Source organism: Astatotilapia calliptera, chromosome 23, assembly GCF_900246225.1.
Source record: "Astatotilapia calliptera chromosome 23, fAstCal1.2, whole genome shotgun sequence".
Classification (NCBI taxonomy): domain Eukaryota; kingdom Metazoa; phylum Chordata; class Actinopteri; order Cichliformes; family Cichlidae; genus Astatotilapia; species Astatotilapia calliptera.
Window position 1 is genome coordinate 8,187,990 of NC_039323.1, and position 18,195 is coordinate 8,206,184.

Genomic DNA, 18,195 nt, shown 5'->3' on the forward strand with positions numbered 1-18,195 from the left:
GAAGCGACGGGTTAGCGCCACGTCACCTTTAAGAGACGTGTGTTTGTTTTGTTGGAGCTACTTAAGCTGAAATTGCTGCTGTGTCTTTGATTTCGGTGAATTTAGCTGATACACGTAACTAGGAAAATGTTGGCGACTGAGGAGTTTACGCGATTCCCCCTCTTGATGTGGGAGAAGGTGCTGTCGAAGGTAAAGAAATCTGTTGTTTTCATGGATGACAAATGTGCAGAGGCTCTCCACTGGAGTGGAGGAGCTGCCACGTTATTGGAAGCTGGAGCCAGGAATTTAAAGCAGTTTTCGAGTTTCGAAGCGTGCGGTGTCAATGAGCCTAAAGCCGTGTTTGTTGTCAGCACACTGTTGAAAGGGAGGACAGTTGACATTATTAAAGACATCATATCCCTCAGTCACTTTCAGTACTGCGTTGTCTTTACCACCGTTGCTCACTCCGTGCACCTGCTCGTCAACAAAGTTACGACAGAAATGGAAGGAAGCCCTGTGTTTGAGCAGTTTGAAGAGAAATTATGCGAGTGGATGGGAAATATGAACTACACGGCGGAGGTCATGCATGTTCCAGTTGTCTTCGCCCCTGTGTCACAGCAGTTGATAGTTGCACCCCCGTTTGCGCACCTGTTCCCTCTTCTCTCGCCAGACCTGGAGGCCATCAATGAAAAACGACCAGAGAAGAGAAGATTTGCAAGCCTGAATGATATAGACATGCACTGTCTCCCTGCTGAACTGCAAATTGAAGTCAAATCCTTAGCTTCAGCGTTAAATTCAATGTTTGAGGCTACAGGTACGAGAGAGGAGAGTTTTGCTCTGGGTCCAATGAGCCGCATCATAGCAGGGGAACTCGCCAATCTTCCTCAAGCAAAAAACCGAAGGAAGACAGCCCCTAATAAAGCATCGATCATCTTTGTAGACCGAACGATGGATCTTACAGGTAATATTTGTGACCATGTTGTGTTTGACCTTTCTGCATGCTGCATAAGCCCAATCACACCAGAATCATAACAATGAGAGTGGTAAGAGTTAAGTAAATGTCTAGCACAAAGATAAGCAGTTCATTTTCCCAAGAGGGTTTCATCTAAAGAAAGTTTAGATGGGTCTAATGAATCACCTTTACCTTCACTTGCCTGGCTTGGTGTGTGGGGGTCATTTAGCTGGAGGACACATGGAACCAGAATGCACATTAGGAATAAGGAAAGCCAATGGAGGCAATGTGATGCTTTACCGGCTGGGAAACCTTGGGTCCTGCCGTCCATTTAGATGTTAGTTTGATGTGCACCACTTATAAGCATTGTTGCAGACCATGTACATCCTTTCAAGGAAACTGTATTCTATCATGGCTGTGGACTCTTTCAGCAGGATATTGAGCCCTGCCACAAAGCAAAACTGGTTTAGGAATGGTTTGAGGAGCACAACAACAGGTTTGAGATGTTGACTTGGCTTCCCCAGAGCTCAGTCCACTAAAACATCTGTTGGATCTGCTGAACAAACTAGTTTGATTTATGTAGGCCCACCTCAAAACTTACAGAATTTAAACTGTCTGTTGCTAATATCTTTGTGCCAGATACCACAGCACAACTTCAGGGGTCTAGTGCAGACCATGCCTTGATGGGTCAGGGCCATTTTGGCAAGAAAAGGGGAACCAACACAATATTAGACAGGTGGTCATAATGTTATGCCTGATTGGTGGATATACTTTTGTTTACTGGCAGCAGCCTCTTTCTTCTGTGAAAGCATATGATTCGTCATGTAAAAGAGAAAATGTAAAAAGAAAAAAAATTCCTCACAAATTAGGTTGATATCCTATAGATAAATTGAAATTAAAGAAGAATAACAGATGCTTTGGTTTGAGCATCCCCACCAATTAGGAACTTTCTGTGTCGAGTTTCTATGATCTTTCTGTCTTTCTGAGTACACATTTATATTGTTGCCTCTTTTTACATTCCTGTCTTCTGTAATTTGGCAATCATTAAAATTAAATACCACCCACGATGAGATTAGTTATTGCAGAGCACTGCAGATATTACCTTAGCCACCTCCCAACGAATATTTATATCAAGTTGTCCTCTGATGCACATATATTTTTCCATACTTTTCTCCCCAAGACCAACATACATATGTACAACAGTACACTCACCAGCCAGAGCTACCTATTACACCAAGTAACCCAAGCAGCCAGGGAATGTTCAGCTTATTGATGTGGCCTTCCACAACAGTCCCAGTTTTCTTTGTGGCTCCTTGGGAAAATTAATTGCTTACCTTTTATCTGGTATAGAAGGCACATATTTTTGTTGCGTTACCAATGACTGCTGCTACATACTCAACACATATTTGTTCTTGTTTTAAATCCCAAATTTATTCATTTACAGGGGCTGTTGGTCATCATGGTGACAACCTAGTAGAGAAAGTTTTGACTATGCTAAAACTCTTACCGGGTCATGTGACAGACGTGCAGGTGGACATGCTGGAGCTCACAAGTCTGCATAAAACCCCTCACTCCAAGAATATCCTGGCCCCTGGCTGTCTTGCACAGATTCAGTGAGTGTATTTAATTTTTCTATTAATTTAGAGCATTCACCACATTCCCCGTCATGTAGAATCTAATAAGGGTGACTTGGAAATAGCTCGTCACATCATAAAGGCAACATCCAAGTGTTGCTACAGCAATGACCAGCTTGGGGTGTTAGTTTTTGCCACAGGGCTACTCTGACCCCATTATTTACAATACTTGCAGAAGTACCACATATCACTTATATACATCTTAGTACATATTGAAGACATACGTAGCACTTTGATATTGTTTTTGCTGTCTGATTTATTATAACCATTTGATCAATCATTTCACCTAATTTCAGCCAATTGTTAAAACAATAAATGTCAGTATTTGTGCAGTATTACCGTGTATAGCCATAACCTACCTGCAACAATATTTCTCAAGTGAAGATCTGAAATATTTTATTTTGGCATTTCATACAATGTGTTTGCACTTTAAATTCCGAGTCCACGGTTCTCTGGCGTAAGACGGTTTATTCAATCTTTGCTGGCAATGAGTTGCTGCCCCGAGTTAATGAGTTTAAGTATCTAAAGTTTTTGTTCGCAAGTGGAGTTGGAGACTTACAGCTGCTGTGGCTGTGCCAGTCCAAATCAATAAACTGGTACACAAAGGTAAAGCTGTCCATTTACTGGTTTCTCTACATGCAGTGGTATAGTGACCAAAGAAATAAGGAGGCAGATAGAAGTGGCAGAAATGTGCTTCCTCTGATGTCTGTGTGTGCTCAACCTCGGTAGTAGGGTGAGGAGCTCAGTCATTGAGGAGAGGTTGACAGTAGTGCTGCTACATCCTTTTTATGTAGAGGTTGTTCCACTGAGGTTGTTTGGGGATATAACCAGAATGCCTTCTAGGTGATGCGTTTCAGGCATGTCAAACTGGGATGAGATCCCAGTGCAGGCTCATGACATGCTAGATTAAGTCTGTCCGCTGGCTTTGGAACACCTTGGTGGCCAGGGAGAGGGAATTTGCTAGTCCTACAACCCAGACACTGATAAGTGGTTAAAAAAAAAAAAGAAAAGAAAGAAGATGGTTGGATGGATAAAATCATTTTGTCTAAACAGAGTTTAGACAGGTCAGCTCTCTTGCCTCATAAAGCCAGCTTTCCTTTCCTAATTTTATATGTTATGGAAAAAATGTACTTTTGTTTAAAGAACGGACCCTGTTTCTTACAGTGAAAGCATGACTATTCATTTAGGAGAGCATTTTTTTAAGAAAATAAATAAGGCTGATATCCCACAAGTAAGTTAAATTGAAATAGAGTAACAGCTATGTTTGGATTTGAACTCTACACCATTTAGGGCCTTTCTGTGTTTCCAGTTTCCATGATCTTGCTGTCCTAATGTGGTTTTCCTCTTGGTGCTCCAGCTTCCTACCGCAGTTTAGACATGCTGGCTAGATTAATTGGAGACTTTACACAATTATATTGTTGTCTCTTTTTATATTACTGTCTTCTATAAATTGGCAATGAGTAAAAAGGCATCCTTTAACACAACCTAAAAATAGATTTCTCCCCAAGCCAGGCATACTTATGGACAAATGCACACTTACCAGCCAGAGCTACCCACTCCATCAAGTGGCCTAAGTAGCACATGATCAACATTAGTGCCAGTAGTTGAGTGAAACCTGCCTCTGGTCTTAGCTCTGCAGATGCACATGCTAGGCGCCTGCGGTGGTGCTGTTATCCATGGCAAGGATTAGTCCTACATCAAGTGTTCCATTCTGGATTTGCCCCTTTATGTGGTTGCTGGAGGAAAAGACTTTGACTGAGAAGAAGAGTTTAGTGGACTGAGCTGTCATGCAGCATGTCTGACTGCGGTGATTTCATGAATGGACTCACACATACTGAATGTTTTGAGCTATGGTAAAGATTCTCTTGTAAGAGAACCCGTTTTTCTAGTTGGTGTTCCCCTTGTAATTATTTAAGGACATCTAGGCAGGGTTACCCCAACATGTGGTTGGATGTACAGTTCAAGTTTGGATTCCTATCTACCAAATAACTACGGTATACCCACAAATTACTGTAGTTGCTCTGAATAGCTGCACATCAGAATTAAATCTGGATAATTACAAGTACAGCATCAACAAGGTTGCCCTCTCATTGTTAATTTTATGATGGTATAAATGGGCCACCCCAAGGAAAACTGATAACAGAAACGAAGGTACCAACCACAATCACTGTTCCTGAGCTTTTCACCAAATATGACCAGACTCCCAGCCTAACACCAGATCTTAAAACATTTAGATGATCCATTCAGATATTGTGAACAAGCTCTGCCAAGAGCTCAGATTTTTTTTTTAAAAAAGAATGCAGATAAGTATTGCTGAAAGTAATAAGTAAATGACGACAGTCTCGGTGGAGAATATCTGTGATCAGAGCCAGTTGGATCAGCAGGAGAGTTATTCCCTACACTATCTCTAAGCAGATGATCCAGCTGAGCCTTATCACAGATGTGTAGGAGATTGAAATGCTGCTGAAGCAGAGCAAGGGAGATGCCTAGAATTCCCACTTTCTTTAACTGGCCTCAAGTGCACAGCTCGCTGCAGGAAGTGTTTATGTCAATCATTCTAATATGTTCAAGACAGAGTTCCTTAAATGCATGTTTTTAGAGGTCTACTGTTCTTCCCTCCTACTGGATGTTTATTTACCCATGATGTTTTTTAGCTATTTTTAGCGTGGGTAACAGAGTGTTTTTATTGGTTTTGTTATGTATGCCATCTCAACCCTTTAAATATTAGGTGTGGATTTAATTTAGACCTTTTGTATGATATTTCCCTCTGTAATTCCAGGATATTTTTATAGATTACTATGTCTTAAACATTCTGTGGGTGGCTGTTGATTCTAGCTCTACAGGCAAGACCCCACACTTACTGTGCAATTACTCTAGTATTGTCTTTCATAACCTGGTGTGAATTTCCATATCCTACAGCCTGACTCTGTGGTTGTAGTAATCATGCCAGAAAGAAAGCATACAGCATGTGGGTGAGTGCACATGCAAACCTAGGCTCTTCGTGCAGTGTTTTTGTATATTTGCTATTTCTATGCTACTACTGTCCTTTTTTTCAGCCATTAAACGGCACCAGGGTGCGCCACTTCGTGTATATAGAAAGATGATGAGTGAAAGTGGCAGTCAAAGTGTTGTTTTATATGCGCGTGTGTGTGTGTGTTTGTGGTCAAGTACGTTCGAGTCCCGTCTGTATAATTTGCTGTGCTTGGATTCACAGCCCTTTTGATCCTGAGTAGGACATTTGAACCCCATTGGCAGAAGGCACAGAGTTTTCCTCAGTCTCAGACTGAACCCTGCACCCCCGTCATCTGGCCGCCTTGGACCTTGATGCTGTGGCGGGAGTGTGTGCAGTGTGGGCAGAAGCAAGTATGGGTGGCCAAGGTGAACTGGGCCTGCCTTGGGAGCTGTAGAGATTGAGCCAAGCAGTGTTACTGACCGCACCCTGCCATGAGAAAACACTACATGGCTGCCATCTCCACAATTCTGGCCTGCAGATCCCTCATGCATACCACCAGAAAAGAGGGAAAACACCTATTTCTGTCCCAGCTGGGAAATATGAGCATGAATAAAAGCCATGAACACTGATTTCGAACAGTATGAGAAAAGTAACAAAAACAGCCTAGATAGTAAAGGGTGGAGAGGATAAAGCAAATGACAGGCAGTTGAGGATAGCCAAGCCTGCTTTTACTCTACCAAGAATAAGAGTAGAGTATGAAAAGTCACCACGTTTCTTCTACGGTTTCTCCTTAAAGGTTAGAGATTGTTTTGTTATTCTATACTTAGACAGTGAATAGTGGCATGAACAGCTGAATGAGTCTTTCAGTGATTTATAAGCTTAGCAACCATTCTGTTCCTTGCCAACAGTATAGTATGAGTTCCTATACAGTCCTGCATAAGGTAGACACACAAGAAGAAGGTTCAAGCATAGTTGAACTATGCTGCATAGGATGTGGCTTCTGGTCAAATGTGAGGTTTTTGCCTTTGTATTTGAATGAACATTTATAGTAACTGGTTTCAGTGTTGGCTGATTTTACAACTAATGATAAATGTTTCGTATACAGAAAGTGTGCCCAAAGGAAAAGACACAAAAAGGGAAAATGACTTTTTCATTTCTTAAAAATAATAGTCGATCCAAAGTGAGAACCAGTTTTGCTTTGTATCTTTTGATTATTGCATTAAATTGTGAAAATAATTTCTTATCCTTTAATAAAATTGAGCCAGTTTTCAATCTGATTTTATTCACTTTCACTTTTCCTAAAGGTTAATGACAGATAAAGCTGATTTGGAAAATAAAGTTTATATCAGTGTCTAAGATGCAAAGTTTTAGCCATAATAATACATTTAAGGATGGAGTAAGCTGATGTGTCTTGTGGTTCTCCTCTTAAGTTGTTTCTGTTTCATTCACTCCCTAATTCTGCTTACTCTTCTGGAGAAGGTATCTCAAGCTGAAACTCAGAGTACATCAATCAAATAGATTACGTGCACCTGAACAACATGTACTCTGTGTTCCCATCAAGACTGAGATAACATAACCTTTTCAGTCCTGTATGCTGTCTTCTACTCTGTGGTTTAATTTACGCTGCAGAACACAAGAGCTGTTCAGGAAACTTTGTGTGTATTTGTTAACTGAGTTGATAAAACATCTCCCTAAAATGGTACTTTACTTCCTCCAGGCCCATTCCTTCAAAGAGCCCCTACTGCTGGCTTTTATTTGAAATGTGAATGTAGCCAAGACAGAGGAGGAGAGGAAGACTCCTGCATTTCCATTTCCCCCCATCAAGATCCTTTGGTAAAATGTGGGAGAAGGTTAAAAATCATTCTGCCAGTGCTGCAAAAAAGAAACTTTTTAACATGTCTTTACTATAACCCTGTTCAGAAGACTTGACTTTCTTTCACTTAGGCATAAAGATTTAATCGACATCTTTTATGGATGTTTTAATGTTAATGTGATTATTTATTTATTTATTTTTTGTTAAATGGAAAGCTCAAACTGCCACATGAGAATTCACAGCCACTCTATTTGGCTTTTGTAGCATCATTAAATAATTAATTCATAAGTAATACGATAAATGCATTTCGCTTCTTGCAAAAGAAATGCATACAAAAAGAAAATAAGTTTGGGGAAATAAATGGAGGAAGCAGCAATGGCAAATAGAGATGTAAATATGGAAACTAACCACGAAAAATGAATGAAATCATAAATACAAATAAAAATTACACGTGAAAGTAGATAAATAGAAGTATCAGTACAAAAGTAAATAAAACGGTGTGAAACGGACAACAAATGGGCACGCTGTCTATGTTGATTTTCCTTTATTTCAGTGACACACTACTGATAGTTTCTTTTTCACTTTTGCCTCTCCACCTACGCATGCAGATTTCTACCTCTGACACACACTCTCTACTCTCCGGCCTCACAAATTACAAATCACAGAAAATGATTATGAGCTTGTTAGCCAAAAATCACCCCCACATCCCACCAACCTCCCTGGCATCCCCCTGTGTTCACTACACCACACCTCCCCTGAAGCTGAGCCCGGGACCACACCTCTGCCACAGAAGCGCCCATTTATTTTACATTTTATGAATTGACACATTTCATTTTCCTAATTATTTTGGTGCATTTGATATTATTTATTTGCTGTAGCAGTTTATAGTTGTCTTTGACGTGTTAAATTAAATGTACATTATTTCTATGAATGAAATTACTCCGACATTTCTTTACTCCGTGCATTTTATTTTATGTCAAAGCCTCGAACCTACGTTATCCACAATGTCCGATTCAATTCAGATTCAGAAATTTTAGACTAGCAGTGGCTTATGTAAACACAAGGACCAGGATCTATAGGTTATATTAACATTTTAGTTTTTAGCTCCAATCAGGACAGATTTAAGCAACATCACTTGAGGACATTTCATTCTATTTGACTTCACGTGCAGCCAACACCTATAGGGAGATGACTTTTGTGCAAAATTTCTTAAGCTTCCTTTCCTTTAACGATTGCGTATTTCACTGTTTTAGTTGTAGTAAAAGGAAAAACCTTTTACTCATTATTAAAGAAGTGCAGTTTTAAGACACATAGAACTGACCCTCAAATTCGCATCAGTTTGTTTTATTTTACTGTTTTTTTTAATTATTATTTATTTATTTATTTATCTGTTTGTGGTGTGCCTCTCCCATCATTTCCCCGCTTCCTGCAAAACTCCTCTGCCTCTTTTTCTCTCCATAAATTCACTGGGTCATTTGTCCCTCTCGCCAGAACACACAGACACTCAAGGCCAGGTCTGGTTTTACTCCCCCGCCCTCTTTCTCTCTCGTGTCATGTCCTGTGCTAGATGGGGATGTTTACAGAAAACCAACAGTGTTTTTTACCCCATTAAACACACTCCATAAATTAACTCACCAAGGAATGGGTATGACCTTGCACAATTCTGTTAGTCCATGTCTATTACGTGCAGTTCTACTGGAAAATGCACAGATCATCTAAATCAGGTGTGATGGGAAATGGATTACTCTCTGGGTTTGCAGTCTGCTGAGTGTGAAACTTCAATACTCTTTAACACATTGGGATTAGTAATGTTGGTTTGCACTAGAGCGTAATGTAGTTTGTTAATGTCACTTTTTGCAGAGATGCCAGCGTACTCTATGAAGTAGTTTCATAGATCTTATATAAAAGATCGGCATACCCTTTAGGACTGATAAGGGAAGTTGGTGTTTGGTTGCCTTAGTCTTCAGTCACACAAGCCTGGAGACTGGCCTATGACCCGCCTGACAATCTCTGGGAACTAGAGAAAAATCTATATTCCACTGGTTGATGAGTGGTCTATAGAGCTTACTGGCTGGTGTTTGGTTAAAATCAGTCTCGAAGATAGTGCTGCACCAGAACTCTTGTTGTGATTGCTTTGGTTGCCTGTATTTTGTATGAAAGATGGAGTCAGAAGTGGAAACTGTTGCTTTCAAAGTAAAAATTATGCCTCACCACTGCAACCAGCATTTCAAAATACAAATGCAAAACATTTCTACCACATGGCAAGTAGTTTGCAAGTATTTGCTGTCAAGTTGATGACTTCCATGCAAACTGTGGGTGACTGTGGGAAACTGCTAGCAATCACAACAATTCCAGAAAGGATTTTGGTGCAGAAATGTATAATGCATTGTGGTCAATTTCAGACTAGTAATTGCAGCAACCTCCAGAAAACAACCAGTTCCGGAATACACACTTTTCACAGTATGCTTGGTAGTTGCCAGATGGACACTAACGGGTCTAAGCCTGTGTGAAGGAGACCTAACTTGCACTCTGTTAATGGCTACTGAGGGGTCCAGTTCAGTAGAATTCTGTGATTATAAAATCTCATTGCTCACTTAGCTAAAATCTCAGTAGAAACGTACCTAATGAGTTTATTGTGTCAGTCGTTAGTTTTAAGTCACTACATACTCACTACATGTAATCCTGTAACTGTTACCAGTGAAGGTAAGTGAGGAAATAAGGGTGCTTTGGTTTTGATGTGGGGGGAGTTTCCAGGTGGCGAATGAAATGACCATCTAATACTTTTCCTTCAGGCTTTATCAGTCACATGTATCAGTAGTATGACTCCTTTCTGAATCATAAACACTGAATTTTGTGGCAAACATGCACATACATGTTTGGCAAAATAATGAACTGGGGGGGGCTCATGAAATCCTGAGTCACCATGGTTTAAACTATCCTATTATGCTGCATCATACTTCCAGGAATGTTACCCCCCCCCCCCCCCCCCCCAACCACACGCACACCCACCCCACTTTCTTTAATGGGTTCGATGTGGTAGGAGGAACATTAACAGACATTTACATGGCCATTCTTTAAAATAGTACACAGATTTTTCTTCAAGCAAGTATTTGATGTTTAGCTATTTTTAAATGTTACAAAACTCATTACTAATGGAATTTACTTTGGGTACAAACACCCATACACTTTAAACCCCCACTCAACATATCCAAGCAAGCTAGACAGGGCGTTCAACGTGATGTACACAAGTCAGGTGCAAGAGTGCCCCCTTCAGTCTCTGTGTGAGCAGCCTTTCAACTAAGAGAGCCTTCACTCTGCACTTCGCACTCAGAAAAAAACAACAAAAAAACAGATGACTAAACACGCGAACCCCAGTTTCCCAGCACCCCACCTCCTACCCCTTTCCATAGTAGACTTGTTACTCAATAAGGTTTCTGGCTGATTCTGTCTCACACCCTGCCAATATAAACTTCACCCCCGGGGGGATTATTCTAGCTCAAACCCCCACCTTCGTCTGACCAAATGGCCTGAGGAAAGCATCAGGGGAGTGGGACGTCTGTGGTTTTTGGGGGGTTGGGTGGGCAATAAGCCAAATGAGAACCATATTTCATTTGTACTCTGCCGAGGCCCTCCAACTTACAAGAACACATGCAGATGTGCAAGGTTGCGCACAGACATATACATGCACACACCCTCAAACAAACTTGTGGTTACTTACATATGGCCCGGTCAAGTCACAATATTGGTATTTCAGCCATGACAAGCATGTGGGACGTGATTTGATTAGTCTTAGCAGTTTTAATGCATCATCGAGTTTTCAGGGAATGGGCCCCTGCCATGACTCTTCATTAACCAGAAAAATCTGCAAAGTATTCAGAAAATCAGGTAATTATTATGATTCTATCTGATTCATCTTTCCTTATTTTCCCAAAGTTTTTACTGTATCAGTCTTTCTGTATTTAACACTTATCGTCGGCTGAGTCGTACTTGCTGGTCTTTGTGTCTAGCTCTAGTGTGAAGATGGCGGCTGTCCCATTGTGAGCCCCTCTTCTCCCCATCTAGCCCCTGCCCAAGGTCTGGAACAGATTACATCTGATATTAAACACATGGCAGCAGTTAGAAAGGAGAAAAGGCGAGCGAAGAAAAAAAAGTTCTTAAAAAAGACGAAAGAAAAGAAAAACAGAGTGGATTTGTCAACTAGGTCCCTCCTACCTTCTCTCTGTCCTCTGTTCATTTTCTCAGTGTAGTCTCTTTCTCTACTTTGTTTCTGGGCACTCCTGAGTATGTGGAAGATCATGACCGCTTGTCTGAATAGCTATCAAAAGCACAGACAATGATGTAAGCTTTTTATGTCCTTTTATTCAACCAGCAAAGTTTAAGTTTTCTTATCATGAGGGGGGAAAAAAGAAAAGAAACTAGACCAACTTGTACAGAGACATAAAATATGGTCTGAAATTCTTATATAGAGGCTGTTTTGTAAGAAAAATGTCACTTTCTATTCATTTAATGATGATGAGGCTCCTCAGTGACACTCTTAGATTATTTTGGGGAAAGATTTGAATGCGTTTCTGCTTGCAAGCAGATGGTAATGGTCTTAAACGCATGCCTTGCCGCCAGTCTCCCATTAGAGTGTGTTTCGTAATAGCGTATAAAAAAAAAAACCCCCACTAGGGCCTGAGATGGCACAAAGACGAGTCTCAGTCTCCAGACTTACTTTTGTAAGGACGGTGGTTATCAGTCCAGAGGAATGTTGGCACACAGATCTTTAAGGTGGATGCAAAACATTCCTAATGTTCCCTCTGTTGATTTCAGTTTTTTCCTGTGAGGGCTCCCATCGGGGAGTCACCAGTCCCCAACCAGTAGGCTCTCTATCACTGAGGCTTGAGCTCAATCATGCTCATCTTGTTCTGTGTACTCTGAACAAACAAGCAAGAAAAGTAACCATTGCTCAGCTTGTTAGTGCTAAAAAACACAGTTCACTTTCTATTGCAGTGTTATGTTTTCCTCATGACTAAACTTAACCTGTTTTGATTGCTCTACCTATCAGGTCATCTGCAAGGTCTCTGTGGGACGCCATGCTGACCAGTAAACACAAAGAGGGGGTGATAGAGGTCCGCCGGCAACTAGTGGAAGCAGCCAGTAAAGAGAATCTGCCAATCAAGATGAGCATGGGTAAGAACCACTATGCCGTGGAAGGAGCAGAGCCCATATCATGTTTCACATTAATTAAAGACTAACTTATACAAAACACAGAACAGTCATATCATATAAAGTATGTAGAATTTTTCTTGCTTAAAGAGAATCATGTGCTACTTCTGTCATGTTTTTCAGCACTCTCAAAAACATTACAAAAGCACCTCCTATTGAAATCAAGCTTCTTTGCCTTGCTGTGTATTTGCCCATGTGGCCACAGAAGGAAATGTGAACCACATGTTGGCTCTGTGACACACACTTACACACACATGCTGCTTGCACACATGCTGCTTTCGAAAACTTTTGTTGTTTGTTAATGAAGCAAAGGGACTGAATCGAGGGATAAAAATATGCGTAGGCACACAAAAATAAAGTCATTACGTGCACGAGTGTAGAGTGTCCTTGTGCACGTTCACCTTTATGCTACCCTCTGACTTAAAGAGGTAATGGATGTACTACACTCCCACAAACACACACACGCACACACTCCCGTTCATGGCTAATATGCAGGTTAGCATCTGGCAAAAAAGGGGGTGTAAAAGGGAGGGGCACTGTGGTCCCTTAGCTCCTATAATCTATGAGGTAAAGAAGGTCTTGTCTCTCGTAACAGGCAGGTTGTAATATGCTGGAGGTCGCACACATATGCTCACACCCAAGGCACTCTGTCTGGCGTCCAAATCTACACATGGCTGTTTCCTTTCACACACGGCAGTCCCTTTAATTCCAGATGTGTGCAGGCTTTTAGATTTTATTGAGAGAAATACGCAACATCAAGTGACGCTAAAAGAAAAATGTATAAAGAAGGTATAGCACTGAAGCTTCTCCCGCTGGTTCACTGACAGCCTGTTGACTTAATGTTTTTGCTGAGAGAGAGAAAACGAGAGAAGCAGTGAGAGAAGGGGGTACTGTAATATCCTTAACACTGAACCTTTATACCCCGCTGGCAGAGGACCAGAATTCACAAAACCCCCTGAGCTCCCATAGCACCCCCCACAGTTCCCATCCTGCCCACCAGCAGAGTTTTCAATCCATCATGCTCTGCTCCTGAGACCAAGCTAAACCGAGTAACACAAAACACTTAGCATTAATACCTATCTGCTCTCTCAGTGCCCACTCGCTCGCTAGGAGAGGAAAATTTTCCCCCTGCACCCAAGAGTGTTCTCACTCTGGTGGGGTTATGCAGATCAGAGGAGAAAAGAGGATATCGCTGTATTCCAGGCCCTAAATTTTCACATACAGACTGACCCAACTTGGCTTCTTTTCATCTCAGCAGGATAAGATCATCCTGTGAGAAACAGAAAATAATCAATTTCTCAGCGCCTGATATAACCCGTCAGGTTTCTCACAGCACAATAGAATGATGAAATTCCCTAGCTCTGTGTAGGGATATGTACAGTATGTGGTTTTGCAGAGTCCAGTGTTTATCTTTGGTGTTTTTGCTCTTTGCAGGGAATTAGCTGGACAGCTTCGGTTTCATCTTCCATAAACGTGCGTTCATCTCATCCATCTGCTTGTGTTTGTATATATGCGTGGATATGCGTGCGTCACAAGTTTATACCCTCTGTGTATGTGCTGCGTGCACGGACACCGTGCGGTAAATGGGATGTGTTGACAGGACCTTTCTTCCTGTGGCACAGTCCGGCCTTTTAACGACAGAGGAGCGTGAGTCAAGCGGACAGTTGATTTGGGGAAAAATACATTTTTGTAACAGCAAAGATGTGTTTATGTTTAGCAGTGTAATTTCTCTCTTTTGAAAACTAAATTTATATACTCACATGTATACATGTGAGTAAGAGGAAAAATGTTATATTTTATCTAGTAATTAAGGCAGGCCTATTCATTTCTTGTTTTGTTTTTGTTGAATTGGATTCTCTGTCACCATAAAGGAGCAATTTTTTTTTTTTTTGTCTGTTTAACAAATGTTCGTCGGATTTATTTAACACTTGGCAGGTGAATTGCCAAGTGTTAAATCAAATTTGGGATTCTCTCCAGTGTCTATTTTTCTGCTTTTCTGCATTTATACCAGGGTTCCCATACCAATGTAGATGCTTATGATTGATTTGATCGATTTGTCCCAACAGTGTCACCAGCTCACGTAGCATAATTCATAAATTTACCTTAAGAAGTGAATTTTAAATGAGTTAAACACACAGAACAAGGAACCTTTTAAATTGCACGTTACCTTTTAAAGCAAATGAAATGAAGACCTGATCGTAGCTTCTTTTTTTTTTTTAGTCGTATTTGCTTCTGTTTCTATGAAAAATTGTTGAATTTTATATTGAATGTATTTGTGAAATTTTGTGAAGAGGTGGACCATGGCAGATACAAGCCAAAATATAGATAGAAATCTCTTTCTTCAAAATTACAAGATTGCACATTGACCTTTGTGAATGACTCGTCCTAGGAAATGTCGCTCTAATTTCTGTATATCATCTCTTTTCTGCTCTTGCAGGTCTGCATTATGTTACTACCAGTCACATCCACCCAAACTGTTTAACTTGTGTCCCTTAGCCAGAGCCTGCTGTGTTGTCTTGCAGCTTCATGATAGCCAGGGCCAGTCTACCTGGAGCATTTAAAAGCTGGCTTATTAGCTCTTGCATCCCTTTTCTCCATTTATCCAGCACCATGTTATTTGTATGGTTGGTTTTGGGTTTGTCATTTTAGGTTTTTTAAAATGCACAACACTATGCATACTTATTAACATTCAGTCATCCAACTACTGACACACTGATTAGAACCCCTCATTGAGTACTATACTTTTCTACTTAATTAAGTTAATAAATTGGTAGATTTTGTTTCAAGTGATTTCTTCCCATTATTTGTCATGGCCCTTGAGCCATATTGTGACACTCAGATCTTTTAAAATTTCAAAGCATCCTAGTTTACGTTTAAGGAATGAGAATCATTTCATTTGTAAACATAGATTTGTCCTATTAGTCGTGTTAACCACAGAAACGATACAATCAAAATTTCCAGTGATGCACTTCAAACATCACTCTTGAATTTGAATGAAGTCTCCCACCCCAACAGATTCAGTTTGAAATTTACTTTAAGTTTGAACTAAAGAAAAGCCAGAGATAAAAGCTTTTTTTGGAGAGACACTGAAGACACTAAGTGCTGCGACTGTGTAGCTGCCCACTTGTAGCCTCTGCTCTAATGTACAGTAAAGTCTTAAAAGGGTCCCTAACATACATCCTCAGATAAAGGCTCCAACATGTTCCTCCTCTTGGAGTGCATAAATAAAAATCTCTGAGCCTTCCTGTGTCCTCATCCACACAGAATTACTTATGAGGCTGTCCAGCTGCTGAGGCAGGCTACCACTCAGCTTCACTCCGACATCAGACATCACTTACCCTCTGAGTAACCCTGTGCACCTAGAACTCAAGTCATCTTCCAGTAACCGGACTAAATCATTGTTGGCCCTTGCCCCTTCTTACATTGTTGAAGACTTTGATCATAGCCAAGTCTCAATCGCCACTTCTGCACATCAGGCTAAAATGTGCAGAAGATCCAGATGTTTATAGCAAGAGATTAAAAATGTGATTTGCTTTATGGCTGACTTTGCAATAAATGCACCCAGAAGATTCTTGCAATGTCCAAAAGGTTCAGGTTTCCCTACCATCTTGTGTGGAAAAGCTACAGAAACTGCAGTACTGCTGATTCATATGTATGTAGGGTTCTTCTTAACAAAACTGACATTCTGAAGTACTGATGTTATTTATATTTATTTTGAATCGCTTCTTATTCCATGCACACCCAATGCACTGAAGACTGAATGGAAATATTTCTATACTTGGCGCTTGTCACCACCAGAAAGGAATGCACGGTTCTTGAAATGCATTCAAATTTACAGATGCAAACATTTCGTTTTAAAACAGTTCTTCTGTTTTGCTGCAGCTATGGTAGTTAAAATGAGAGCTCAGCTGACAGATCAGATGACAATGAGAAAACGTAAAACAGATTCATTTTGCATCTGGCAACAGGATGCCTGAAGAATCATAGCACTGTTTTGAAGGAAGTTTAGAGACACAGATAAGAGCTAAGGCTGAACCAGGACTGTTTGATTGTGTAATGGAGTGGAGGCTTTTGTGAGGCTTTCTTGGCTAAAGTACTTTCTCCGTGTTTCTTTCCGATGTTTTACGTTTTCTCATTCTCATCTGGTCTGCTGTAGCTGTAAATTCCGATTACCTTTAGCCTACAGGATACCATTCTGGGTGAAATTATTCCCTGGTTCTGTGCTGAATTATGGTTGGCACATGAAGCTTTGTGAACTTTAGTTATACTGCCAGGATTTTTATGGCTGGATATGCTCACAAAAGAGCTTTTCAGTATTCTGTCTGGACTGGAGCTTATTCTTTAAAAATACTTTAAATTCAACAAGAAACTTGATTCGCCTTCGGAGGCGCTTGCTCTGTTTTGTCTTTAAATGCCACCCAGTGCACTCAGTCCTTCAGTTCATTTCAGAAGGTGTTTCCCAACACATACATATGGAAATATATGTTCCTGTCGTGTTTACTGATTAGCTGTTGTGAATATAACTTTGGTAGCAGCTTTGTGTGGCTCTCCCAAGTATCCCTCCTGAAAATAGTACAAAGCTACACATTTTGTCGTCCAGTTTAACATGTGCCTTTTTGCATTTCTAGTTCTAATGTCTTTTTAGATTTCTGTTTCGTTTGTATCCTGCCTGTCTGTTTCTCTTCTGGTCATATGTTTTGCCTCACTAAAGAAAACACTGGCCATGTAGTCCAACAGGAAATACTCCCACATCTGGTGCTGGTTCAGAACATCAACATAAAGAAGTAGGCTTTATGGCAAGTTAATGTGTGCCCTTTGTCTATCCCAGCCCCTGACACAACCTCTCATACCTCTAAGCCGCGCTTCATACCACCCCTGGACTTTACACCCTTTGCACTGCTTTTCCTGTCTCTTTAAATGGGAGAAGTTAGGGGAGATTCAGAGGTTCCTAAACAGTAAAAGGAGTCTGGACTCTTTCTGCTACCTCTATAAATAATCAGTGAAAACTTCTGATTTACAGTTATTAGTCATACTCAACACGGGTTCAGTGCCTCTTGTCAGTGTTGCTGCACCTCAGCTATATGTAGACATGCTTAAGCACCTACACACATGCTTACATAGTGCAACATTTATGAGTCACTGGCTAACAACAATCACAGAAACTCTACGCAGGAACAAGCACATATAGAGAATATTCCTTTGTGACTGTCACACGGCAACACTCACGCAAGCCGTGCAGTTTGCTTTCTCTCACCCTGTGGAGTTTTTGCCTGTTAAGATAAAGTTATGCTCTACTTTAGTCTCAGTCATTCCCCTCTGCCCCAAGATAAGTGTATGATTTTTTTTTTTTGATTTTTTTTTTTTAATGCTGTTATGCTTGGTAAAAGGTTATTGTTGTTTCTGCTTTTGGCTCTTCCCTTCTATGTGTGTGCAGTGTTCCCTCGTTAATCGTGTGGGAGTTACGTTCTAAAAATAACCCGCAATAGGCGAAATCTGCAAATTATTATTTTTTTACAATTGTTATAGATATTTTAAGGCTGTAAAACCTCTCACTACACACTTTATACACTTTTCTCAGACAGGCATGAACATTTTCACACTTTTCTCTCTTGTTTAAACACTCTCAAAGTTCAAACCTTCGTAGAAAAATAACTCC

General features: G+C 40.5%; 1 protein-coding gene across 1 annotated transcript in view; it reads left to right on the forward strand.

Annotated features, from left to right (window-relative positions):
- Positions 1–14: 14 nt before the first annotated feature.
- The window catches only part of scfd2 (sec1 family domain containing 2), a 104,368-nt gene continuing 86,187 nt past the window's right edge, over positions 15–18,195 (forward strand). The window contains exons 1-3 of the mRNA XM_026158720.1: positions 15–940; positions 2,376–2,544; positions 12,379–12,503. Coding sequence (XP_026014505.1) covers positions 127–940; positions 2,376–2,544; positions 12,379–12,503 — 1,108 coding nt within the window. The 5' untranslated portion in view covers positions 15–126. The remainder of the gene's footprint in view (positions 941–2,375; positions 2,545–12,378; positions 12,504–18,195) is intronic.